The 19,955-nt window shown below is 54.4% G+C and overlaps 1 protein-coding gene across 4 annotated transcripts in view; it reads left to right on the top strand.

Annotated features, from left to right (window-relative positions):
• The window catches only part of EVA1C (eva-1 homolog C), a 90,056-nt gene that overhangs the window by 28,315 nt on the left and 41,786 nt on the right, over positions 1–19,955 (top strand). For 2 of the 4 annotated variants that reach the window (XM_062206082.1, XM_062206059.1), the window contains exons 2-3: positions 11,965–12,161; positions 15,459–15,582. The exons of 1 other annotated variant lie outside the window; for it this stretch is intronic. In XM_062206082.1, coding sequence (XP_062062066.1) covers positions 11,965–12,161; positions 15,459–15,582 — 321 coding nt within the window. The remainder of the gene's footprint in view (positions 1–11,964; positions 12,162–15,458; positions 15,583–19,955) is intronic. One more of the 4 variants, XM_062206070.1, reaches the window with a different exon arrangement.

Here is a 19,955-nt window from a genome sequence, read left to right as displayed (position 1 = left end):
CACTGTCCGCTCTACCTGTCAAAAAAACAAAACAAAACAAAACAAAACAAAAAAGCACGAAGGTGCTCCTATCAGACTTGCTGGAAATAAAACTGTGAATGTAATCTAAGGGTTGTCATCCAGGCCAGCTGAGCCCATCTAAGCCATTTTTAGTTGATTGGTTCACACCCTCTCTCTCTCCATGCACACACATGCATGTATATACACATAACATCGTTCTACATCCACTGATGTAATCAAACACAGCTCAAAAATACTAGAAAATTGATGTATGGTGTAGGAGGTTAAGTGTTCACCTGTGACTCCGGTTCGAGCCCTGGTGGCTCCATTTCCGATCCAGCTCCCTGCTAATGCACCTGGGAAAGCAGCAGAAGATGGCCCAAGTGGTTGGGCCCCTGCACCCGCATGGGAGACCTGGATGAAGTTCCTGGCTCCTGACTTTGGCCTGGCCCAGCCCCAGCCGTTGTGGCCATTTGAGAAATGAACCAGCAGATGGAAGATCTCTCTCTATCTCTTTCTCTCTCTTTCTGTCTCTTCCTCTCTGTCTATAACTCTGCCTTTCAAAGAAATAAGTAGATCTTAAAAATATATAAGTATTAGAAAAAATTTGCACCTGTCCTGAATATATGCAGACTTTTTGCCTCGTTGTTTTTCCCTGAACAATACAGCGTCACACTATTTGCAGGGCATTTACTCTGTCCTGGGTATGGTAAGAGGTCTAGAGATGGTTTAAAGGACCCTAGAGGGTGTGTAGGGGTTACATTCAACAGCTGCACCATTTTAGGGAAGGGACTTGAGTATCTCTGGGTTTCAGTATCCGAGGGGAGCCCTAGAACCCATCCCCCAAGTTCCCAAGGAAGGCGGCTGTGTGGGCGCACACGTGTGTGTGTGTGCAGGTGTGTGTGTAGCGTGTGCAGACTTCTCTATAGAGAAATCTATCTAGAGTTCTATCCTGAGTGATATTGGTTGTTTGTGACGATCGAACAGATGGGGCCAGTGCTGTGACCTAGTGGGTGAAGCCACTCCGTGCAGTGTCGGCATCCCATGTCGGCATCCCGAATGGGAGCCGGATGGAGTCCTGGCTGCTCTGCTTCACGTTCAGCTCCCTGCTGCTGCGCCTGGGAAAGCAGTGGAAGAGTCCAAGTCCTTGGGCCCCTGCACGCACGTGGGAGACCCAGAAGAAGCTCCTGGCTCCTGGCTTTGGATCGTCCCAGCTCTGGCTGTTGAGGCCATTTGGGGAGTGACCCAGTGGATGGAAAACCTCTCTGTCTCTGCCCCAGCTTCTAAATCTCTGTAGTCCTGCCTTCCAAATAAAAAAATAAATCCTTAAAATAATAAAAAAGAAAAGAGACCGAGCACACCCTGCTGCTCCCTCCTTGCGCTCTGTCTGCCTTGCTCTGCTGGTCTAGCTTAGCCTCTCGCTCAGTCACTCGTTTGACAGTGACTCACTGTTCTCCTGCTCTGTGCCAGGCTCGCTCCAGGAATGAAGGACACAGCAGAAAACAACATCCCCACTTACCTCCAAAAGGGGAGAAGCAGAGGCTTGGCCTCCACGTGAGAACACGGCAGGGCCAGGGTGGAGGGACAGGAGCTGTGCTGTCCCACGGAGCGACCAGGAGTGGGTGAAGGATGACGCTGTGTTTGCACAAAGGGTGCAGGGAAGGGAGGAAGCAGAAACCTGGAGGGAGATCCCTGGTGGCCACGAGGACCGAGGACCGCAAACGCAAAGGCCCTGAGGCAGATTGGGCTACTGTGGCTGGAGCCCGGTGTGGAGGGGCGTTTGGTTGCAAAAGGACTTTGGGCTTTTGTTTGAGGGAGTTGGGAAGCCATCCAGTAGATGGCGTGTGTAGACGAGTGGCTGGGAGCACACATGGATGCACACGTGAGCGTCTACACAGAAGCAGCCCACTTGCCGCATACGTGAAGTTACACAGTGCTGACTGGGCTCCCTGAGTCACAGTCTGTGAACAGGAGAGAGGAGGGAGCTGTTGCGGGGAAGTGAGATTAGAGAGGTCTGGGGGAGGGGTACAGGAGCCAGCCCAGGAACCCAAAGTCCAGGGACAGCAAAGGAAAGTCCCCCTGCGTGGCTCGGAATGGCCCCAGCTGCCACCAGGGACTCCCAAAGCATGCGGAAATAGTCCTTTCTCAAGGCAGATAAGCCACAGAGAGAGAGAGAGAGAGCCGTGTCTTGTCACGTTACTTGTTAAAGGTCAGCACCCAAGGGTTATGTTGTCCGTTACTGAAGAAATCTGGAATATTTTTTCAAAGATTTATTTATTTATTTGAGAGTCAGAGTTATAGACAGAGAGAGGGAGAGGCAGAGAGAGAGGTCTTCCATCTGCTGGTTCACTCCTCAAATGGCCGCAGAGTCGGAGCTGCACTGATCCAAAGCCAGGAGCCATGAGCTGCTCTGGCTCTCCCATGCACATGTGGGTGTCCAAGCACTTGGGCCATCTTCCACTGCTTTCCAAGATGCATTAGCAGGGAGTTGGATCAGAAACAGAGCAGCCGGGACTCAAACCAGCGCTCACAGGGGATGCTGACATCCCGGGCGGTGGCTTAACCAGATCCTCCACAATGCTGGCCCCCGAATTCTGGACTATTTCACTCACGTACGCTCAGGGATTTCTTTAAATGTGTTTGAAACAATGGCGTGTGCAGAAGGAAGGCTTGTACATTTATGCCTTTGGAAATACAGAAGTATCGTTATTCCGCTGTGAGAAAACCAAGCAGTTTTGTTGTGTTTGTAGCGAAAATGTCTCAGAGCCTGGACTTCAGACATTTGCAGGCTCGGAAGCCAGCAGGCTCTTCCAGACCCGCTCTTAGCTGCTGCTCTTTCCGGGAGCTTTATGCTCATTTCTTCTAAAAAGGCTTCTGCTGCAACCCCAAACCTTCCGGCATAATCCCCATGGTGACCCCGAGCCCTCCTCTGGGGCGGCTTTATGGACCATCTGCTTTTCTTCCAGATGTCACAGTGCTAAAGCCTAACCCAGGAAGGCAATGGACTTGGGGTTCTCCTTGCTCCCCCCCGGAGCTCCCTTTCCCAGAGATTGGATGCCCAATCTCTTCCTTCTTGTCCTCTCATTGTATAAAAGGGCTTCAGAAAGTTCCCTGGGCAGGGCAGGGTGGGGGGGGTGTGGTGACAGGAGGTGGGCACAGCAGTTAAGACCTGGCTACAGCCCGTGTCCCAGCGCCTGGGTTTACGTCCCAACTGCACTGTCCGTTCCAGCTCCCTGCTCATGGGCTCCGTGGGAGGCAGCAGGTGATGTCTCAAGTAGTTGGGTTCCTGCCACCCACATGGGAGCCCAGCTTCAGCCATGCCCAGCCCTGGCCATGGTGGGCACTTGGGGGGAGCTGACCAGTGGATGGGGACTCCCCCTTGTCTTGGCGCTGTCCAGGCTCTCGGTTCACCTGCTCCACTCCTCTGCTTTGGGACCAGGATCTGAGCTCGTCCCTTTAGAGCAGTGACAGCTACCCTTGGTCACCCCTACCCTCAGAGACCTAGGGAACTGGCCCTGGTTGTCTTTCTCATCAATCTCCCTGCTCGGCTTCTTTATGCCAAGTGTGGGACTGGAGAAATGACTTAGAAAGGTTCAACCTCTCTTTGTGGTCTTTGTGCCTCTGGCTGTGTGATGCCCTGGCCTGGGCTTTTCCTGCTTCCTGGGGCACACTGACTCATTGCTCTCAACACGCTCACCAAGGCGGCAAGAGAAAAGCAGCCATTTTTGGAAAAGGACCTCAAGCATGTAGCAACACCTTTGAGCAGGCGGATAAAAGGGTGTGGTCTCTTATCTAAAGAATTAATAAGTGAAGGGCGGCACTGTATTTATTCTTTAAGGGGGAAGGGGGAGACCTAACAATTGAATTCCATTCTCTTCCCAGCAGTAAGATCGTGACATTGCAGCCCGCCCCCGCGGGTGGAGGACTTCAGCACACGGATGTGGGACCAGGGACTGAGGTCCCTATGCTGAGCGTGACGCAGGCAACCGTCAGCCCCCTGGGAAACTTGGACTTCACAGGGGGGCCCCTGGCGTCAGAAAAGATAAGGGAGAATTTATAGCCCGGTTGGAATGTCTGAAATATCAGCGACTTAATTATTGGGAAGAAAGAAAGAGCCCTTCATCATTGGAAAGAAGGAAGGAGGAAAAGGGGTGGTGTGTGTGTGTTGGGGGGGCTCCCCTTTCCCTGCCAGCCTGGCAGTGACATCGTGGGACCTAGGGGCACCTGTTCTGTGCCTCTAGGGCTGTGCGCTGGCTCTGGCCTGTCCACACTGAACACGCTCAGAGCCAAGGGGGTGCCTGGGACTGGAACTTGATGATTCAGCGTGCCTGTGGTGGGAACTGCTGCTCTGGTGGCTGCGTGGTTTGTTATAGGGACAGGGATCCCCAGATGATATTGTGGGGGTCGAGAGGCCTGGCTGGACTCAGAGAAACCCTGTGTAGACTTAGTATAGGTTGCTGTCTTCACGTCTAAGAATACAACCCAGAGACGTAGACGCAGGTGAACACAGAGCAGGCTGTACTGAAAGGCAGAGGGGCAGTAGACACTCAGCAGTGCGTGTGGGCAGCCTCTAGAGACAGAACTGCCCCCATCCGGGCTGAGCTCAGCCTTTCGTAGGGTAGGGGCAGTGCTTGGGTAGGGCCTGGAGGGAGACCCAGGGGAGACAGGATGTGGGGTGGGGCTGCTGTGTGCATGGTGGCCTCCAGGAAGGTGTCATGGAGGGTGGCTGTGCCAGGTCCTCAGCCATGTTGAGTCGGCATAGGTGGTGATGGGATTAGGGTGGTGCACATGGCTAGGGTGTGGTTGACTCCCTGCCCGACCCACGTCAGTGTGGGGTGGATAAAGGGGGCCTGTGTCCATCGTGTCATTTTGTCTTCACAGAGATGAGATCTTCAGCAAAGCATGAGGACACCCTCTGGGAGGCTACCCTCCCAGGCGCCCATTCTCATCCCACTTTGCACCTGTGGTCTCGAAGTTTTCAGCCCTCTGCCGCCTCCCCTCCATCTCGGCATGACTGTGATTAGATGTGTGTTAGATGCAGCTCCCGGCCCAGGCTCAGGTGCCTCTTAAGGAAGCCATGTTTCACACACACCTTCGGTGCTTCCTGCAGAACCAGCCGGGGGCAGGAGGGTGCTGGTCAGATCTCTGGGGGGAGGGGGTCTTGCCTCGGTGTCCACTCCTGGAGTCCTAAGCACGGTGGCATGTCTATGGCCCTGAGCAGTCTCCCAGGGGAGAACTTCGTTGACCTTGGTTTAAGCTGGGACCTTACAAGCTCGTTTTGCCATAGAACCTTCTCTCTGGCCTAACACCTGCTACTCCCATAGAACACTTTGGGGCACAGCCCACAAATCTCTGAAAGTCAGCCATTGCCCATTGCTGTCCTTCTGTGGCCCTGGATTTTTTTTTTTTTTTTTTTTTTTTTTTTTTTTTTTTTTTACAGGCAGAGTGGACAGTGAGAGAGAGAGACAGAGAGAAAGGTCTTCCTTTGCCGTTGGTTCACCCTCCAATGGCCGCCGCGGTAGGTGCGCTGTGGCCGGCGCACCGCGCTGATCCGATGGCAGGAGTCAGGTGCTTCTCCTGGTCTCCCATGGGGTGCAGGGCCCAAGCACTTGGGCCATCCTCCACTGCACTCCCTGGCCACAGCAGAGAGCTGGCCTGGAAGAAGGGCAACCGGGACAGGATCGGTGCCCCGACCGGGACTAGAACCCGGTGTGCCGGCGCCGCAAGGCAGAGGATTAGCCTAGTGAGCCGCGGCGCCGGCTGATTATTTTTTTATAAATAGGTTCTCATTGTAAATGCAACTGGGATGAAGACCGCCCCCTCCCCAGAGCAACTTCCCCAGCTCTTTTGAAGACAAGAGTTCCTGCCACTCTGGCAGTTTGTTTTCCAGGAACTTTATTTACATTTTATTTTATTTTATATTTTTAAGATTTATTTTATTTGTTTGAAAGTGTTACAGAGAGAGATAGAGCCAAAGAAAGAGAGGTCTTCCATTCCACTGGTTCACTCCTCAAATGACTGCAACAATCAGAGCTGGGCCGATCCAAAGCCAGGAGCCAGGAGCTTCCTCTGGGTCTCCCATGTGGGTGCAGGGGCCCAAGGACGTGGGCCATCTTCTACTGCTTTCCTGGGCCATGGCAGAGAGCTGGATCGGAAGTGGAGCAGCCGGGACTTCAACCGGTGCCCACATGGGATGCCAGTGCTGCAGGCTAGGGCTTTAACCCGCTGCGCCACAGCACCAGTCCCATCTACATTTTAAAAAGAGACACATAGAAACCTGTATCTAAACCACTCAGATTTGCCCAGCCTAAGCCTTTCAAGTTCTTCCTCTGGGGAGGGTCCCAGGCATGGCCACAGCCATAGGGGCTGGTTCTGGGATCATTCACCCTAACCCTAACCCAAACCCAGAGGTGGCGTCTGTGGAGAATGGCTCCAGGCTCTGCTAGACACTTTTAGCTAAGTGTGCTTGTCTGTCTGTCTTCAGAACAGCATGAGCTTGCCTGCAAAGGTAGAGTCACACCATAAGACCCCAGGCTGACACAATGAGGATATGAGGCAATTTTGGCTGAGCCAACGTGAGGCAGAATTTGCTCCAGAAAGCACCGTTAGCACCAAGCTGCATTAGCGGTTGTTTCTTTAAAAGGTTCTCTTCTGAACCAGCCAAGAAGTTGAGGCGTGGGGAGGCTGAGGCATGTGTTGACTCTGCCTGGCACGTGGCGAAACATGTGCTCATTCCCGGGGGTAGCGGATTTGCACCGGGAAGGGCATCCGACTGGGAGTGGCTCGTCTGTCATCTGCCCTTTGTCCAAAGACAACCCTGGCAGCAGGCTCCTGCCCCACCCCACTCCTGCCTTCATCCTGGCAGACACCTAGTCCCCAGGGCATCTTCCTTCTCTCAGTTCCGGCTTCCTCATTTCCTGCTGACATCGCCGTGTGCCTCTTGCCCCCTCGTCCATGGCCCTCTTTGAACATTCCCATTGCCTGCGACTGCTTCATCTTCAAATGACCATTGCAGGGAGCCGGCATTGTGTCTCAGCGGGTTGAGCTGCACCTGTGGTGCCAGCATCCCATGTGGGCACCAGTTCCAGTCCCAGCTGCTCCACTTCCCAAACGGCTCCCTGCTGATGCACCTGGGAAAGGAGCAAGACATGGCCCAGTGCTCGGGCCCCTGCCACCCACGTGGGAGACCCAGATGAAACTCCCGGCCTTGCCTTGGCTGTTGCAGCCATTTGGGGAGTGAACCAGCAGGTGGAAGATCTGTGTGTGTGTGTCTCTGCCTCTCTCCTTGTAACTCGGCCTTACAAGTAAATCAAATAAATCTTTATAAAAAAAAAATGACTGCTGGGCACAGCCTTCTCCTGTGATTGCCCACATGGGCCTTGCTGGCCACAGCAGAACTTCTGAGCCTGCCCCCCAACCTCCACCCGGCTCTGTTTCTTCCCTTCCCTGTTTTGAGCTTGGATCCCGCCAGCCATCATTTCAAGCAGCCTCTTGCTAACCCTTTCAAGCTTGTTGGAACACAGTCCACACTAAGAAACAGAATTTGCATGTGTGTATGGCCTGGAACTCATGTGCATGTGTGTTTATATATACACACGTGCATACACACAGTGCTACAGTCTGAATGTGCCCATCCCTCCTACACTCCTGTGCCGGAACTTAACCCCCAAGGTGATGGTGTTAGAAGTGGCTCTCTGAGCGGCGATTAGCCCTGAGAGGCCACTCCTGCAGATGGGGTTAATGCCTTTATAAAAGGGGCACAGCATTAAGTCAGCACGTGGGACACAAGCACGTGTGTCAGAGTGCTGGTTTGAGAACTGAATTCTCTGCTTCCCACCCAGCTTCCTACCAACGCAGAGCCTGGGAGGCAGCAGGTGATGGCTCCAAGTACCTGGGGTGATCGACAGCACTAGGCTTGCTTTATTAGTCTAAAAGTATCAGTCAGGGGCCAGCATTATGGCATAACAGGTTAAGATACATGCCACCAGCCCGTATGGGCTCTGGTTCGCGTCCTGGCTGCTCCATTTCCAATCCAGCTCCCTGCTAAAAGCACTTGGGACAGCAGCAGAGGATGCCCAGGTGCTTGGGCCCCTGCACCCACATGGGAGATGAAGCTCCCAGCTCCTGGCTTCAGCATGGCTGAGCTCTGGCTGTTGGGGCCATCTGGGGAGTGAACCAGCGGATGGAAGATCTCTCTCTCTCTCTCTCTCTCTCTCTCTCTCTCTCTGCGTGTGTGTGTGTATGTGTAACTCTTTCTTTGTAACTCTACCTTTCAAATAAATAAGCTAAATCTTTTTAAAGATCTATCTATTTTATTTGAAAGTCAGAGTTATATAGAGGGAGAAGGAGAGGCAGAGAGAGAGGTCTTCCATCTACTGGTTCACTCCCCAAATTGGCCACAAAGGTCAGAGTTACGCTGATTCGAAGCCAGGAGCTTTCTCCAGGATTCCCATGTGGGTGCAGGGGCCCAAGGACTTGGGCCATCTTCCACTGCTTTCCCAGGCCACAGCAGAGAGCTGGATTGGAAGTGGAGCAGTCGGGACTTGAACTGGTGCCCATATGGGATGCCGGCACTGCAGGCAGCAGCTTTACCCTCTACGCCACAGTGCCAACCCCACTAAATCTTTTTTAAAAATGAAAATATTGTCAGATACTTGCAGACTAACTTTTTTTTAAAGAAAACCTTTTAATTTATCGATCTACAAAAAAGTATACAACCTGTAAATGGGTGGCTGGGTGAGCTTCTGCAAGGAAAAGATGTGTCCACCATTCAGGTTGCTGGTGTACCTGAGTCCCGTGGGTCCCTTCCACATCACTAACTCCTCCCACAAGGAACCATTGGAATTTTGTGCATGGGTGGCATTTTTCCCTCTTAATCAGACTTTAAAAAGGGATTTATTTTAGTTATTTCAAAGAGTTATACAGAGAAAGGGAGAGACAGAAAGAGCTCTTCCATCTGCTGGTTCACTCCCCAGATGGCTGCAATGGCCTAGACTGGGCCAGCTGAAGCCAGGAACCAGGGACTCTATCCAGGTCTCCCACAACGGTGGCAGGGGCCCAAGTACTTGGGCCACCTCCCACGGCTTTCTCAGGAGTAGTAGCAGGGAATTAGATCTTAAGTGGAGCAGCCGGGACTCGAACTGGCACTCAGATATGGATGCTGGTGTTGTAGGCAGTGGCTTAATCCACTACGCCACAATGCAGGCCTCTAAATAGACATTATTTCTAAGAGAAGATTTAGGTTCAAAGCAAAGCGGAGCAGGGAGTACAGTGTCTGTAGACGTCTCTCCCCACTGCTCACACAATCAGAGCCTCCCCGACATCAACATCAAACCAGAGGGGTGCATTGGTGATAACCGGTGGGCCTGCCAATCTGTGCTTTACCTTAGGGTTCAGTCCTGGCTTTGTACATCCCGTGAGTTTGCAGAAATGTATACGAACCTGAACTCACTGTTCCAGCATCCCGCAGAGCAGTTTCACTGCCCTAAGAACCCTCTGTGTTTCCTCTCTTCATTCCTCCCCTCCCCACGTGCCGGCAGCCACGGATCTGTTGTTATTGTCTCCCATGGTCTCATCTTTTCCAGAAGGTCACATAGTTGGAATCATTCCACGTGGGACCTCTTCAGACTGTCTTCTCTCACTTCATTACAGGCACTTACGGTCCCTCCCTGGCTGCCTGTGGCTCGATAGCGCATTTATTTTTGCCGTTGAACGTATTCCATCGTCTGGCTGGAGGCGGGAGCTTGTGCAGGGCAGGGGGGCTGAGTCTGGAGCCGGTGTTGGCGCATCTTTGGTGCACCTGCGCTGCATTGGTACGGCACGCTGGGCGCAGCACGGATCCTCCCCCTCGGCGTGCAAAGACCCTGAATCAGCTCGTGCTGGGGGGTTCTGTGCATCGAGCGTCTGCCCCCAGGATAGCGCTCTGAGAATAAAAATATGGTACAGGGAGAGGTGGCTGGGGGCTGAGGTATGGTTGCCAGGGTTCCCACAGAGATCAAGCTCTGGACAGACCATGTGACAAGTACAAGTAGACCAAAGAGGAGCCTCGATCCAAACGTAGTGGATGCTCCTCTCACTCAGGCACCAGCCTGCAGAGCCGGTAGCCCTTCTGTCCAAGAATCCGTCACCCAGGCCCCTTTCATCTTGTGGCCCCGTTCCCCACGGTCACTGTCGTGTTCTTCATCTAGCTGGGGTACCATCTTTCAGACAAACCAAAGGTCACGCCGAGGTCCTGGCTTTGATTGGCTGATTGAACTGACTCGATGCTGTAGGCAGCTACTCAACGAGCTTGGTCCTGGACAATGGCGGAGGATGGACAAGGAAGTTGGAATGAGGAGCCTGAAGGGTCTTCCAACCTGGGGGACCAGCAGCAGGGGGGCGTGGTCACCTGCAGTAGCCATCGGGGGACTGTGATTCCCTGGGGACAGGACTTGGCTCCTAATGGGGTGCTGAGCTCGCACACAGGAGGCTAGAACTTCCTTCCGGTTCTCTGTGTCAGGGGCCACTTGTGTGCCTTACAGGAGAATATTGACCAGAGGCCCAGGACCCCGGGGGTCTCTGTGCCTGGAGGGCGCATGGTCAGAATGACACTGTTGCCCGCGATGGACAGGACTCCCAGCCACACTGGTGTCCTTCGGCTGCTCCTGTCAGTCTTTGCTCTTGCACGTGAACTTGCTCAGGGCAGCTGATTCCCGGCCATGCTTCCGATGGCTTTGGGAAGCTGATTTCCCGGCCGTTCTTTCAAGGGAGGGATATCAGCAGAGACAGCCCAGGTCTGGCTTATGAATGCCGGCTGCTCACAGCCTTCCTCCCCAGAGCACTCTGGATGGGCTTGGGGGATGGCACCAGGGCTGTCACGGTCCCCCTGGCCGTGAGTTTGTGGGAAGCCCTGAGCGCTAGATTGGGAGCCTTATTCTGAGACTTGTTTCGCAGGCATTTTGAGACCTACACAGGAGTGACTTCAGCCCCTGGTTAGCCACGTGGGAATCAGGGAGTTCTGCCTCTGCCCTCCCTCGCTCCACCTCCTCCCTCTTGGAGGCCAAGGCCAAGGTCTGCCAAGCCCGTCTCCCACGCACCTCTGCAGAAAGTCCCTGGCTCTGCTCCCAGTCGCCTCCATGTTGACCCCGGGAGGTGTGAGAAGGCGGAGAGGAATCCACTTTCCGGATGAACCCTCCTCCCTGGTTTCTGGGAGGCAGGGCTGGCCCCCGCACCTGCCAGGTCATCCCGCAGCTCCTCGGAGAGAAGCAGCGAGGAGGAGGCTGGGACTCAGCTTCCTGGGGCTGCTGAACAAGTGGCCCAGCCTTGGGCACCTTTCTGCAGCCGGACGTCAGCCCGACTCGTGATGCCTGCACCCAGCTTCTTTCTAAGCCAGGCCACATGCTGAGGCTCCTGGCGCACACGAGTGGCAGGAGCACCGTACACCTCCAAAAGAGCAGTGCAGGCAGGGCGCCAGGCTTTCCTCTCCAGCGGGGAGCCAGGCCCTCCGGAGCAGCCTCCTGCAACAGAGCTGCATCCCCTCACTCCAGGGAGCCGCGGCCTTGCTGCCGGCGGGAGATCAGACAGGCGTCAGGACAGGCATCGGCGTGCCCGCGGGACACCCACTCAGAGTGATTTCCCGCTTTATAGAGGTGCTTCTGGACTCGGTGGCTCCTGGCCAATCCCTTGGAGCTGCCTGCCCTGCAAAGAGCCCTCTACTACCACTCCCCCACCCCCCTCCCCATCCGCCTTAGAACGGACCAGCCCAGACCACAGGGGTTCTGGCCCACGAATGAGAGCTGGCCCACTCCCGGCCTGACCCCACCCCCCACCCTCACCCAGAGCTGTCTGGAGGCGAGGCCCTGCGTCTCCCCCACCCAGCAGCCCCTTCCCCACTCGGGGAAACAGACGTCCTGACCTCCTGCTCCGGGACCTGTGCAGGACTGTGGGCTCCTGGGCCCCCTGGTAACCCGGCTGTGTGTTTTCCAGGCTACCTAACCAAACTCCTGCAGAACCACACGGCCTATGCATGTGACGGGGACCACTTGACTCTGCAGTGCCCTCGGCATTCCACCATCAGTGTCCAATCGGCGTTTTACGGGCAAGATTTCCAAATGTGTAACTCCCAGCAGCCAGCCCCCGAGAGGGAAGACAGCTTAACCTGTGTGGCACCCACCACCTTGCAGGTACTGTCTCTCGTACACATGGCAAGATGCTCTCTCTCTCTCTCTCTCTGTTTATATATGTTTGTGACAATGACAGATCCCTCAAAGCATACCTAATCCATGAAAACCCAATTGGCTCACGTCACCAATTTGCAAGCGAACTATTATTTGCTTCTCTATCAAAACAAGGTGAACTAGAATCCCTACCTGTTGGGGAGCTCCCTTAGTACACTTGCAATAGGATTTGGTTTCCCCCAGACTATCTCCTTAGTGCAGAAAAGCCAAGTACAACTGTGGGGGACTCCACAGCCCCCAGCTCCCATCACTACTCCAGGAAAGGTAGGGGGTTCTCGAGTGGAGACCTCAAGGCTCTCTGCTAGGCGGAGGCCGCGCACGACCAAGTTCTTAGAGAATGGACTCGGGGAGGAGAAATAGCAGCCGTTGCCTTGCTCTTCTTTTAGGGTGCGCTTCTTCAGTTGTAGGGACCTGTGCTCTTTTCGGGCTATTCTACTGAATAGTATCACAAGCTGGTGGGGAGCAGGACCTTTAACTCATTCTTGTTTTGGCCGGCCTGTCTGGGGAGACGTTTGATGCGGGCAGAGGTCAAAACCAACCTTTCCATGATGGTTTTAGCCCATTCGTGACTTTCAATTCACCAGCGAGCTTCTACTCTGCTGTCTCTGGCCCCTTAACACTTACAGCTGGCTGGTCAAGGTCACACCAGGGTACAAGGTCATACCAGGGTAACCTTTTTTTTTTTTTTAAGAAGTCTCCCTAGTTCCCTGTGAATGTGTTGAAGGAGGGGTGGTCAGAGCAGGTGGTGAGTGGAGTCAGCTTGGTTCTGTCTCCATGGGAAGGAAAGTATGGGTAGAGAGGAAGGTGGGAGGGGGACTAAGGAGAAACAGAAGTGGATTTAATGGTGTCTGACCCTCTCCAAGGCCCAAAGAGGAGAAGCACAAGGAATTAAATGATGGAAGGAGTTTTCTATCTCTCACACCATTTACTGGTTCCCATCTGAGAACCGGGGACTGGGTAGCCGTGTGATTGGCAAAAGCACCCATCGAGTGGCCCAAAGGAATGTTTATGAGTAGATTCTCTTGACGTGGCTCTGATGAGTGACAACGTGTTTCTTCAGGTAGTGAGCAGTGTCTCTCCATGTGTGCCTCACCCTACGCCCAGCTCTTCCTCTTGGGTGCTCCCCAGAAGCGAGGACCCCTTGGACCTTCCCTTGTCCCCTCACCCATCTGCCTGCCCACCCATCCCTGGTACCCAGACCATCTCCCAGGTATCTAAAAAGAGCACTGGCCGGGGCCCAAAGGGTGGAAGTGCCTCCTTGATGGAAGTATGAATTCCTGGCACACCAGAGCCCTGCCTCAGCCAGGCACCCCCGAGGCGAGGGGATGTTCCATCAGGCCGACAAGTTAGCATCTGTGAGCACAGAGCTCATGTTGCTCAGAGGCTGCTTGGCCAGAACTTCCCCGTGTGCTGCTCTTTCATCCAGGGATCAAGAGTCCCGCCCTTCGGGAGTTTTGTGCTACCTGGGAGCCCAGGCAAGGTGCAGCCTCAAGACAGGGAGAGGACGGGCTGGTGTCCAGACAGGAGGCCACAGCTGACCTGCCCCCTCTCTGCACTTTCCAGCTCGCACACAGTTTGGTCACAGCCTGCCTCAGTTGCGATGGTGGAACCATCCAGGGACCTCCCAGTCTCCCATGCCTGTGCAGGGGCCCAAGGACTTGGGCCATTTTCCACTGCTTTCCTAGGCCATAGCAGAGAGCTGGTTAGGAAGTGGAACAGTGGGGTCTTGAACCGGAGCCCATATGGGATGCCGGCACTTCAAGCCAGGGCCTTAACCTGCTGCGCCACAGTGCCAGCCCCAAGGAGTTGTTTCACTAGGACTCTTGTCCTCACTAATGGGCACTGTCATCTGAAAGCCAAGCCTCTGGGGCTCCAAGGGTTTCCTTAGGCAGTCTTCTTTTTTTTTTTTTTTCTTTGATGTTTCATTCACTTGAAAGGCAAAGTTACAAGGGAGCAGGAGGAGAGAGAGAGAGAGAGAGAGAGATCTTCCATCTGCTGGTCCACTCTGCAAATGGCTACAATGGCTGGGGTGGGCCAAGCTGAAGCCAGGAGCCTGGAACTCCATCCAGATCTCCCATGTGGGTGGCAGGGACCCAAGGACTTGGGCCATCTTCTGCTGCTTTTCCCAGGTCCATTAGCAGGGAACTGGATCAGAAGCGGAGCAGCCAGGATTCTAGCAGGTGCCCACGTGAGATGCTGGTGTTGCAGGCGGCAGCTTAACCCACTGTGCCACAGTGCCAGCCCCTTCCCTGGGCGTTCTTCCTAATGGATGTGCAGCTGTGGGGATGGCCACCCCAGTCTTGGGGCAGAGGTGGCACCTGGCAGTGCCTGATCCTTCCCAGAAATATTCCTTGGGCTACTGTGGGAGCTTGGCCACTCCGAGAGGCTGGAAACCCAGTCCTCCGGCAATAAGTAGAGTCTTGGGAGCTGTTTTTACAGTCCGTGGTGTTCTGTTTTCCCCAGAACTAAGTCCAGGGCCTCCCAGTGTATCACAGGCCAGGTCGGTTGTGTTTGGGAACCAAGAACAACAGCAGCCCAGTGCTGGGGCCTGTCCATGACCCAGCGTGGGAAGTTCCATGAGCCACCACAGGGCAGTTTTATTAATAGATGAGGGAGGTTCCTGGAAGAGAGAGAGAGACAGAGGCAGAGAGAGAGAGAGAGAGAGAGAGAGTCTGGGTGTTCGGCTAAGAACATTGCTCCACGAGGGAGCAGTGGGGCCTGTGCTCTCAAGTCTGGCCAGGGCAGGCATTGGCTTCTTAGCTGTGCTGTGCCAGCCCCAGTGGAGGGTCATGAACTGACAAGGGCTCAGAGCTCTCAGGCTGACCCCCCCCGACCCCCTGCTCACCTGTGGCCCCGTGCAGGGCTCTCTCCGAGGGTGAGGAGCCTTGACCCTGGCTCCTGACCGCCACGGCTCGCTCAGCTTTACAGCTAGGGGAGTATCTTCAAACAGCCCCTGGATACCTGAAGGTGCCCCCGTCCCGCCCGTGTGCCCTGGAATCCCCACAATGCATTGCTTCTGTCAAAGGCTTCGGCAGCCACGGGGGTCATGGAAGTGGCCTCCTGGTGGGGCTGGTGCTGTGGGGTCAGGTTGCCACCCCTGGGGACGAGTAGGGGGGCCGGGGCACCCCATCACCCTCATGCACGTGCGTGCGTCCCGCCCCAGGGTCCAGCGCAGCCCAGGTGTGGGGTCAGGCGACACCGTGTGCCTTTTTCAAGCCTGTCCCTTTTCTGCCCTCCTTCTAGAAGGTGCTGGATGAGTGCCAGAACCAGCGGGCCTGCCACCTCCTGGTCAATAGCCGTGTCTTTGGACCTGACCTTTGTCCAGGAAGCAGTAAATACCTGCTGGTCTCCTTTAAATGCCAACCTAGTAAGTAACTTCCGGGGAGGGGGACCGTGGGCTTGGGATGCTGGTGCCTGCGTCATTCATGCGCTGGGTGAAGTCCCCCGCTGGGCAGCAGGCACTCTTGTTATAGCAATGTCAGGGGCCCACCGCCCCCGCTTTTGAGGGTGGGGAAGGGAGAGGGTTGGACGCGTGTGATCCTACAGGTGCCTGCAGATACCTAGACCTCCGCTGCTCCAATGCTGAGCCTATCGGGGTGGAGAGACGCCACGGGGGCTCCTTGGGATGACCCAGAGCTGCTCTCCAAGGCCGCCTGGCTGTGAGCCCAGTGTCCCAGGGGACCGGGGTGCAGGGGCCACCACCCCCAAATGCTTTTGACAGTGGTCGGGGCTCTGTCGGCTGAGTTTGTTCCCTGGAGGAGAAAGAGAGGGTGTGGTCGAGCGAGCTCTTTTATTCTGGGCGTCGTCCTTTTCTCCGTGCGCCCTCGCCATTTCTGCTGTGCACCAGTTTCATGATTAAAATGTCCGCTAAAAACAGCTGCTCCCGGGGGAGTGGGTCCCGCTTGCCGGCAGGAGGGGCTGCCTGGGAGAAACACACAGAGTTGTAGCAGCATCGCAGCGGCTTGGGCGATGGGGTGAGAAGAGATGACAGCGGAGACGGTGACCCAAAACGCAAGGATGATGTCTTCCGAATCCTCCCCGCCGTCCGGACGCAGCCGTGTTCCCACTGCTTGTGTTTGTCCCCGGACGTTCCTGCCTGGAGCCCAGCATTCCTGAGACTCTGGTCGCCGAGGTCTTGTAGCTTTCAGTAAACACACAGGTCCCTGTGGCTCTGGCTGACCCTGCAGGTGCACACTCGTGTGCTCACACACTCACACCCCCACCCACACTCACACGTGGGATATGCACACTGTCACACGCACACCTTCATACAACATGCACGGTACTCACACACATAGCTTCATACAATATGCATGGTACTCACACACACCCCTTCATACAACACGCATGGTAGTCACACACTGTCACACACACTTTCATACAACACACATGGTACTCACACACACACCTTCATACAACACACATGGTAGTCACGCACACACTGTCACACACCTTCATACAACACACATAGTAGTCACACACTGTCACACACACACTTTCATACAACATGCATGGCACTCACACACACACACCTTCATACAACACACATGGTAGTCATGCACACACTGTCACACACACACCTTCGTACAACATGCACAGTACTCACATACACACTCATACCACATGCTCAGCATACACACACTGTCACACACACACCTTCATACAACATGCATGGTACTCACACACACCTTCATACAACATGCATGGTAGTCACACACACCTTCATACAACACATATGGTAGTCACACACAGTCACACACACCTTCATACAACACGCATGGTAGTCACACACTTTCATACAACATGCATGGCACTCACACACACACCTTCATACAACACACATGGTAGTCATGCACACACTGTCACACACACCTTCATACAATATGCATGGTACTCACACACACCCCTTCATACAACACACATGGTAGTCACACACTGTCACACACACTTTCATACAACACACATGGTACTCACACACACCTTCATACAACACACATGGTAGTCACGCACACACTGTCACACACCTTCATACAACACACATGGCAGTCACACACACTGTCACACGCACACCTTCATACAACACACACAGTACTCACACACACTTTCATACAATACGCATGGTAGTCACATACACTCATACCACATGCTCAATATACACACACTGTCACACACACACCTTTATACAACATGCACGGTACTCGCACACACACTCATACCACATGCTCAGCATACACACACTGTCACATGCACACCTTCATACAACACACATGGCAGTCACACACATTCATACTACATGCTCAGTATTCACACACTGTTACATACACCTTCATACAACACACATAGTAGTCACACACATACACACTGTCACACCACATGCACAATGGCTATGCACAGTGTCACACACACACATTCATACTATATGCTCAGTATTCACACACTGTTACATACACCTTCATACAACACACATAGTAGTCACACACATACACACTGTCACACCACATGCACAATGGCTATGCACAGTGTCACACACACACATTCATACTACATGCTCAGTATTCACACACTGTTACATACACCTTCATACAACACACATAGTAGTCACACACATACACACTGTCACACCACATGCACAATGGCTATGCACAGTGTCACACACACACATTCATACTACTTGCACAGTAGCTACACACTGTCATCTAACACGTTTGGTAATCACACACCCACCTGTCACATGTACCTTTATACAACATTCAAGGCATTACACAACACTGTCACATGCACACCTTCATACAACATGTGTGGTAGCCACACGCACACTGTCACACCCCTACACCCTATGAGCATCATACCCTGTCACACGCCGATCACACTCATGCACTCACTTGCGTGTGTACACACATGACCCTCTTGCACACTCACACGTGCTCACACAATCACACCCACAGGCAGCCCGGCCATTGCAGCATGGCTGGCTCTCCCTTTGTGCGTCCCCAGGAGTTCTCACCAACACCTGCTTCTGCCTGCGGACCCAGGACACCCACCTCGAGGTCTCTGTGTTCAAGGCGTCCTCCATGGGGGTCTCCAGGACCACAACCTCCTTGTGATGCCCTTGGCCGCTCTTAGCTTTGCCTTCTTTTCTTTCTTCTTCGCTCTTTCACACCCCAGTTCCCTCCTCTGGTGACAATGGAAACCCTTTTATAAAATGGCCTTTGTTCAAAATATTGACAGCCAGCGACCTCCGGCTGTTTATTGTGATAGTCTTTCACTGTTCTGCGTGTTTGACATTTTGCATAATAAGAAGTAGGGAAAAGCCAGCCTCTGAGAGAAGTCCGGGTCCTTGTACAGTTGCCTGAACCTTGGCTAAGTCGCTGCTAGGCCGCGGCTTCCCTAGCACAGCATGCGGTCGGGTTACTCATTTCCTTTCAGCAAGCGTGTGTTAAGTGCCTGCTGTGCGCTGGTGTCGGGCCAGGGGCCACCTGCCCTGCGGGGCTCCTGTGCCTTGGGCAGATGCCACGCCCACTTCTGGGCACATTGCAACCTCCCAGCACTAATGGGATCCTCACAAAGTCCCTTCCTTACGCTTTCGGTTCCAGCCCAAATAGCTCCTTTCCAAAGAGACCCGCCCTCTGTGTCCAAAAACTCAAATGATGCCCCCAGAGTCCCCATCCCTCTTTATTGTCCCCTGCCTGCAGCTTGCTCATTTGTGAGCCCCCCCCCCATCACAGCCTAGGCATCTTGAGTGCAGGGATGGTGTTCTTCACCGCTGTAACCCCAGAGCAGCAGGTGCACAGATGTGTCTATGGCATAGATGCTCACCTAGCAGGGGCCAGGTGCTGTGCTCAGCACTTGGAAACATGGGCGAGCTCATCCCAGGTAGCCAGATCTTACAGTCTAGGGGGCCTGACATTCCTGTGGAATCACAGAAACACATACGAGCTTCCAGGTCGGGGCAGGGCTTCCACAGAGAACCCCCTGTTCTGTGCAAGGAGCTCACGGAAGGGATCAATCGCAACAGAAGAATCAGCAGAGACTTCCAAGCAAGCAATGGCAGAGTGGAGAAGGCAGGGCTGGGGACACAGAGAGAGCGCTCCCTGCACAGCCTGCGGCTGGAGGACACAGGTGCACTGGTGCAGCCAGTGAAGGGGTGGGTGGAGGCGCTGCAGTCAGAGAAGAAGGAAGGAGCTCCGGCCAGGAGCTGCAGCAGGACCCAGGGCGCTGGGGGCCCAGGAAGGAGTTTGCAGCTCATCTGCAGGGAGGGGCTGGGATGAGGTTGTAAAGCTCCCAAGACTGCCCCGTGGGGAATGCGCTGGGAGGCAGAGCCCTTGTGTCACCAGGGCCTTGGCAGGTGGGTCCCGTGGCTGTTACCAAATACAGGGGGAGGGGACATTGTCTCCACGTCCTCCCACCTCTTTTTATGCCGCCCTGCCGCTTCCTGAGGCTCCCTCGTCCGGCTCCCTGCTCTCCCTGGTCTGGTCCGTGCAGGACACGGATGGTCTAAAGGCTCCCCTGCCTGCTGCCCCAGTGCCCCAGTGCCCCAGTGCCCCAGTGCCCCAGGGGTGCACGGGGCCAGCTCTTACTGTGCAGGTCCATCATCCCCAGCTGCTTGCAGCTTTGCCCGTGTTCCGTGAACACTACCATGGTGGAGATATTTACACGTGGGAAACGCAAACATGACACATCATGGTGGGCTGGATTTTTTGAAGAGTGCTTTTTCTCCCCCCCCCCCCCCCAGCAAACATC

Source organism: Lepus europaeus, chromosome 2 (assembly GCF_033115175.1).
Source record: "Lepus europaeus isolate LE1 chromosome 2, mLepTim1.pri, whole genome shotgun sequence".
Lineage (NCBI taxonomy): Eukaryota > Metazoa > Chordata > Mammalia > Lagomorpha > Leporidae > Lepus > Lepus europaeus.
The sequence above is the reverse complement of the archived record's forward strand: the minus strand, read 5'-3'. Positions and strand labels throughout refer to the sequence as shown.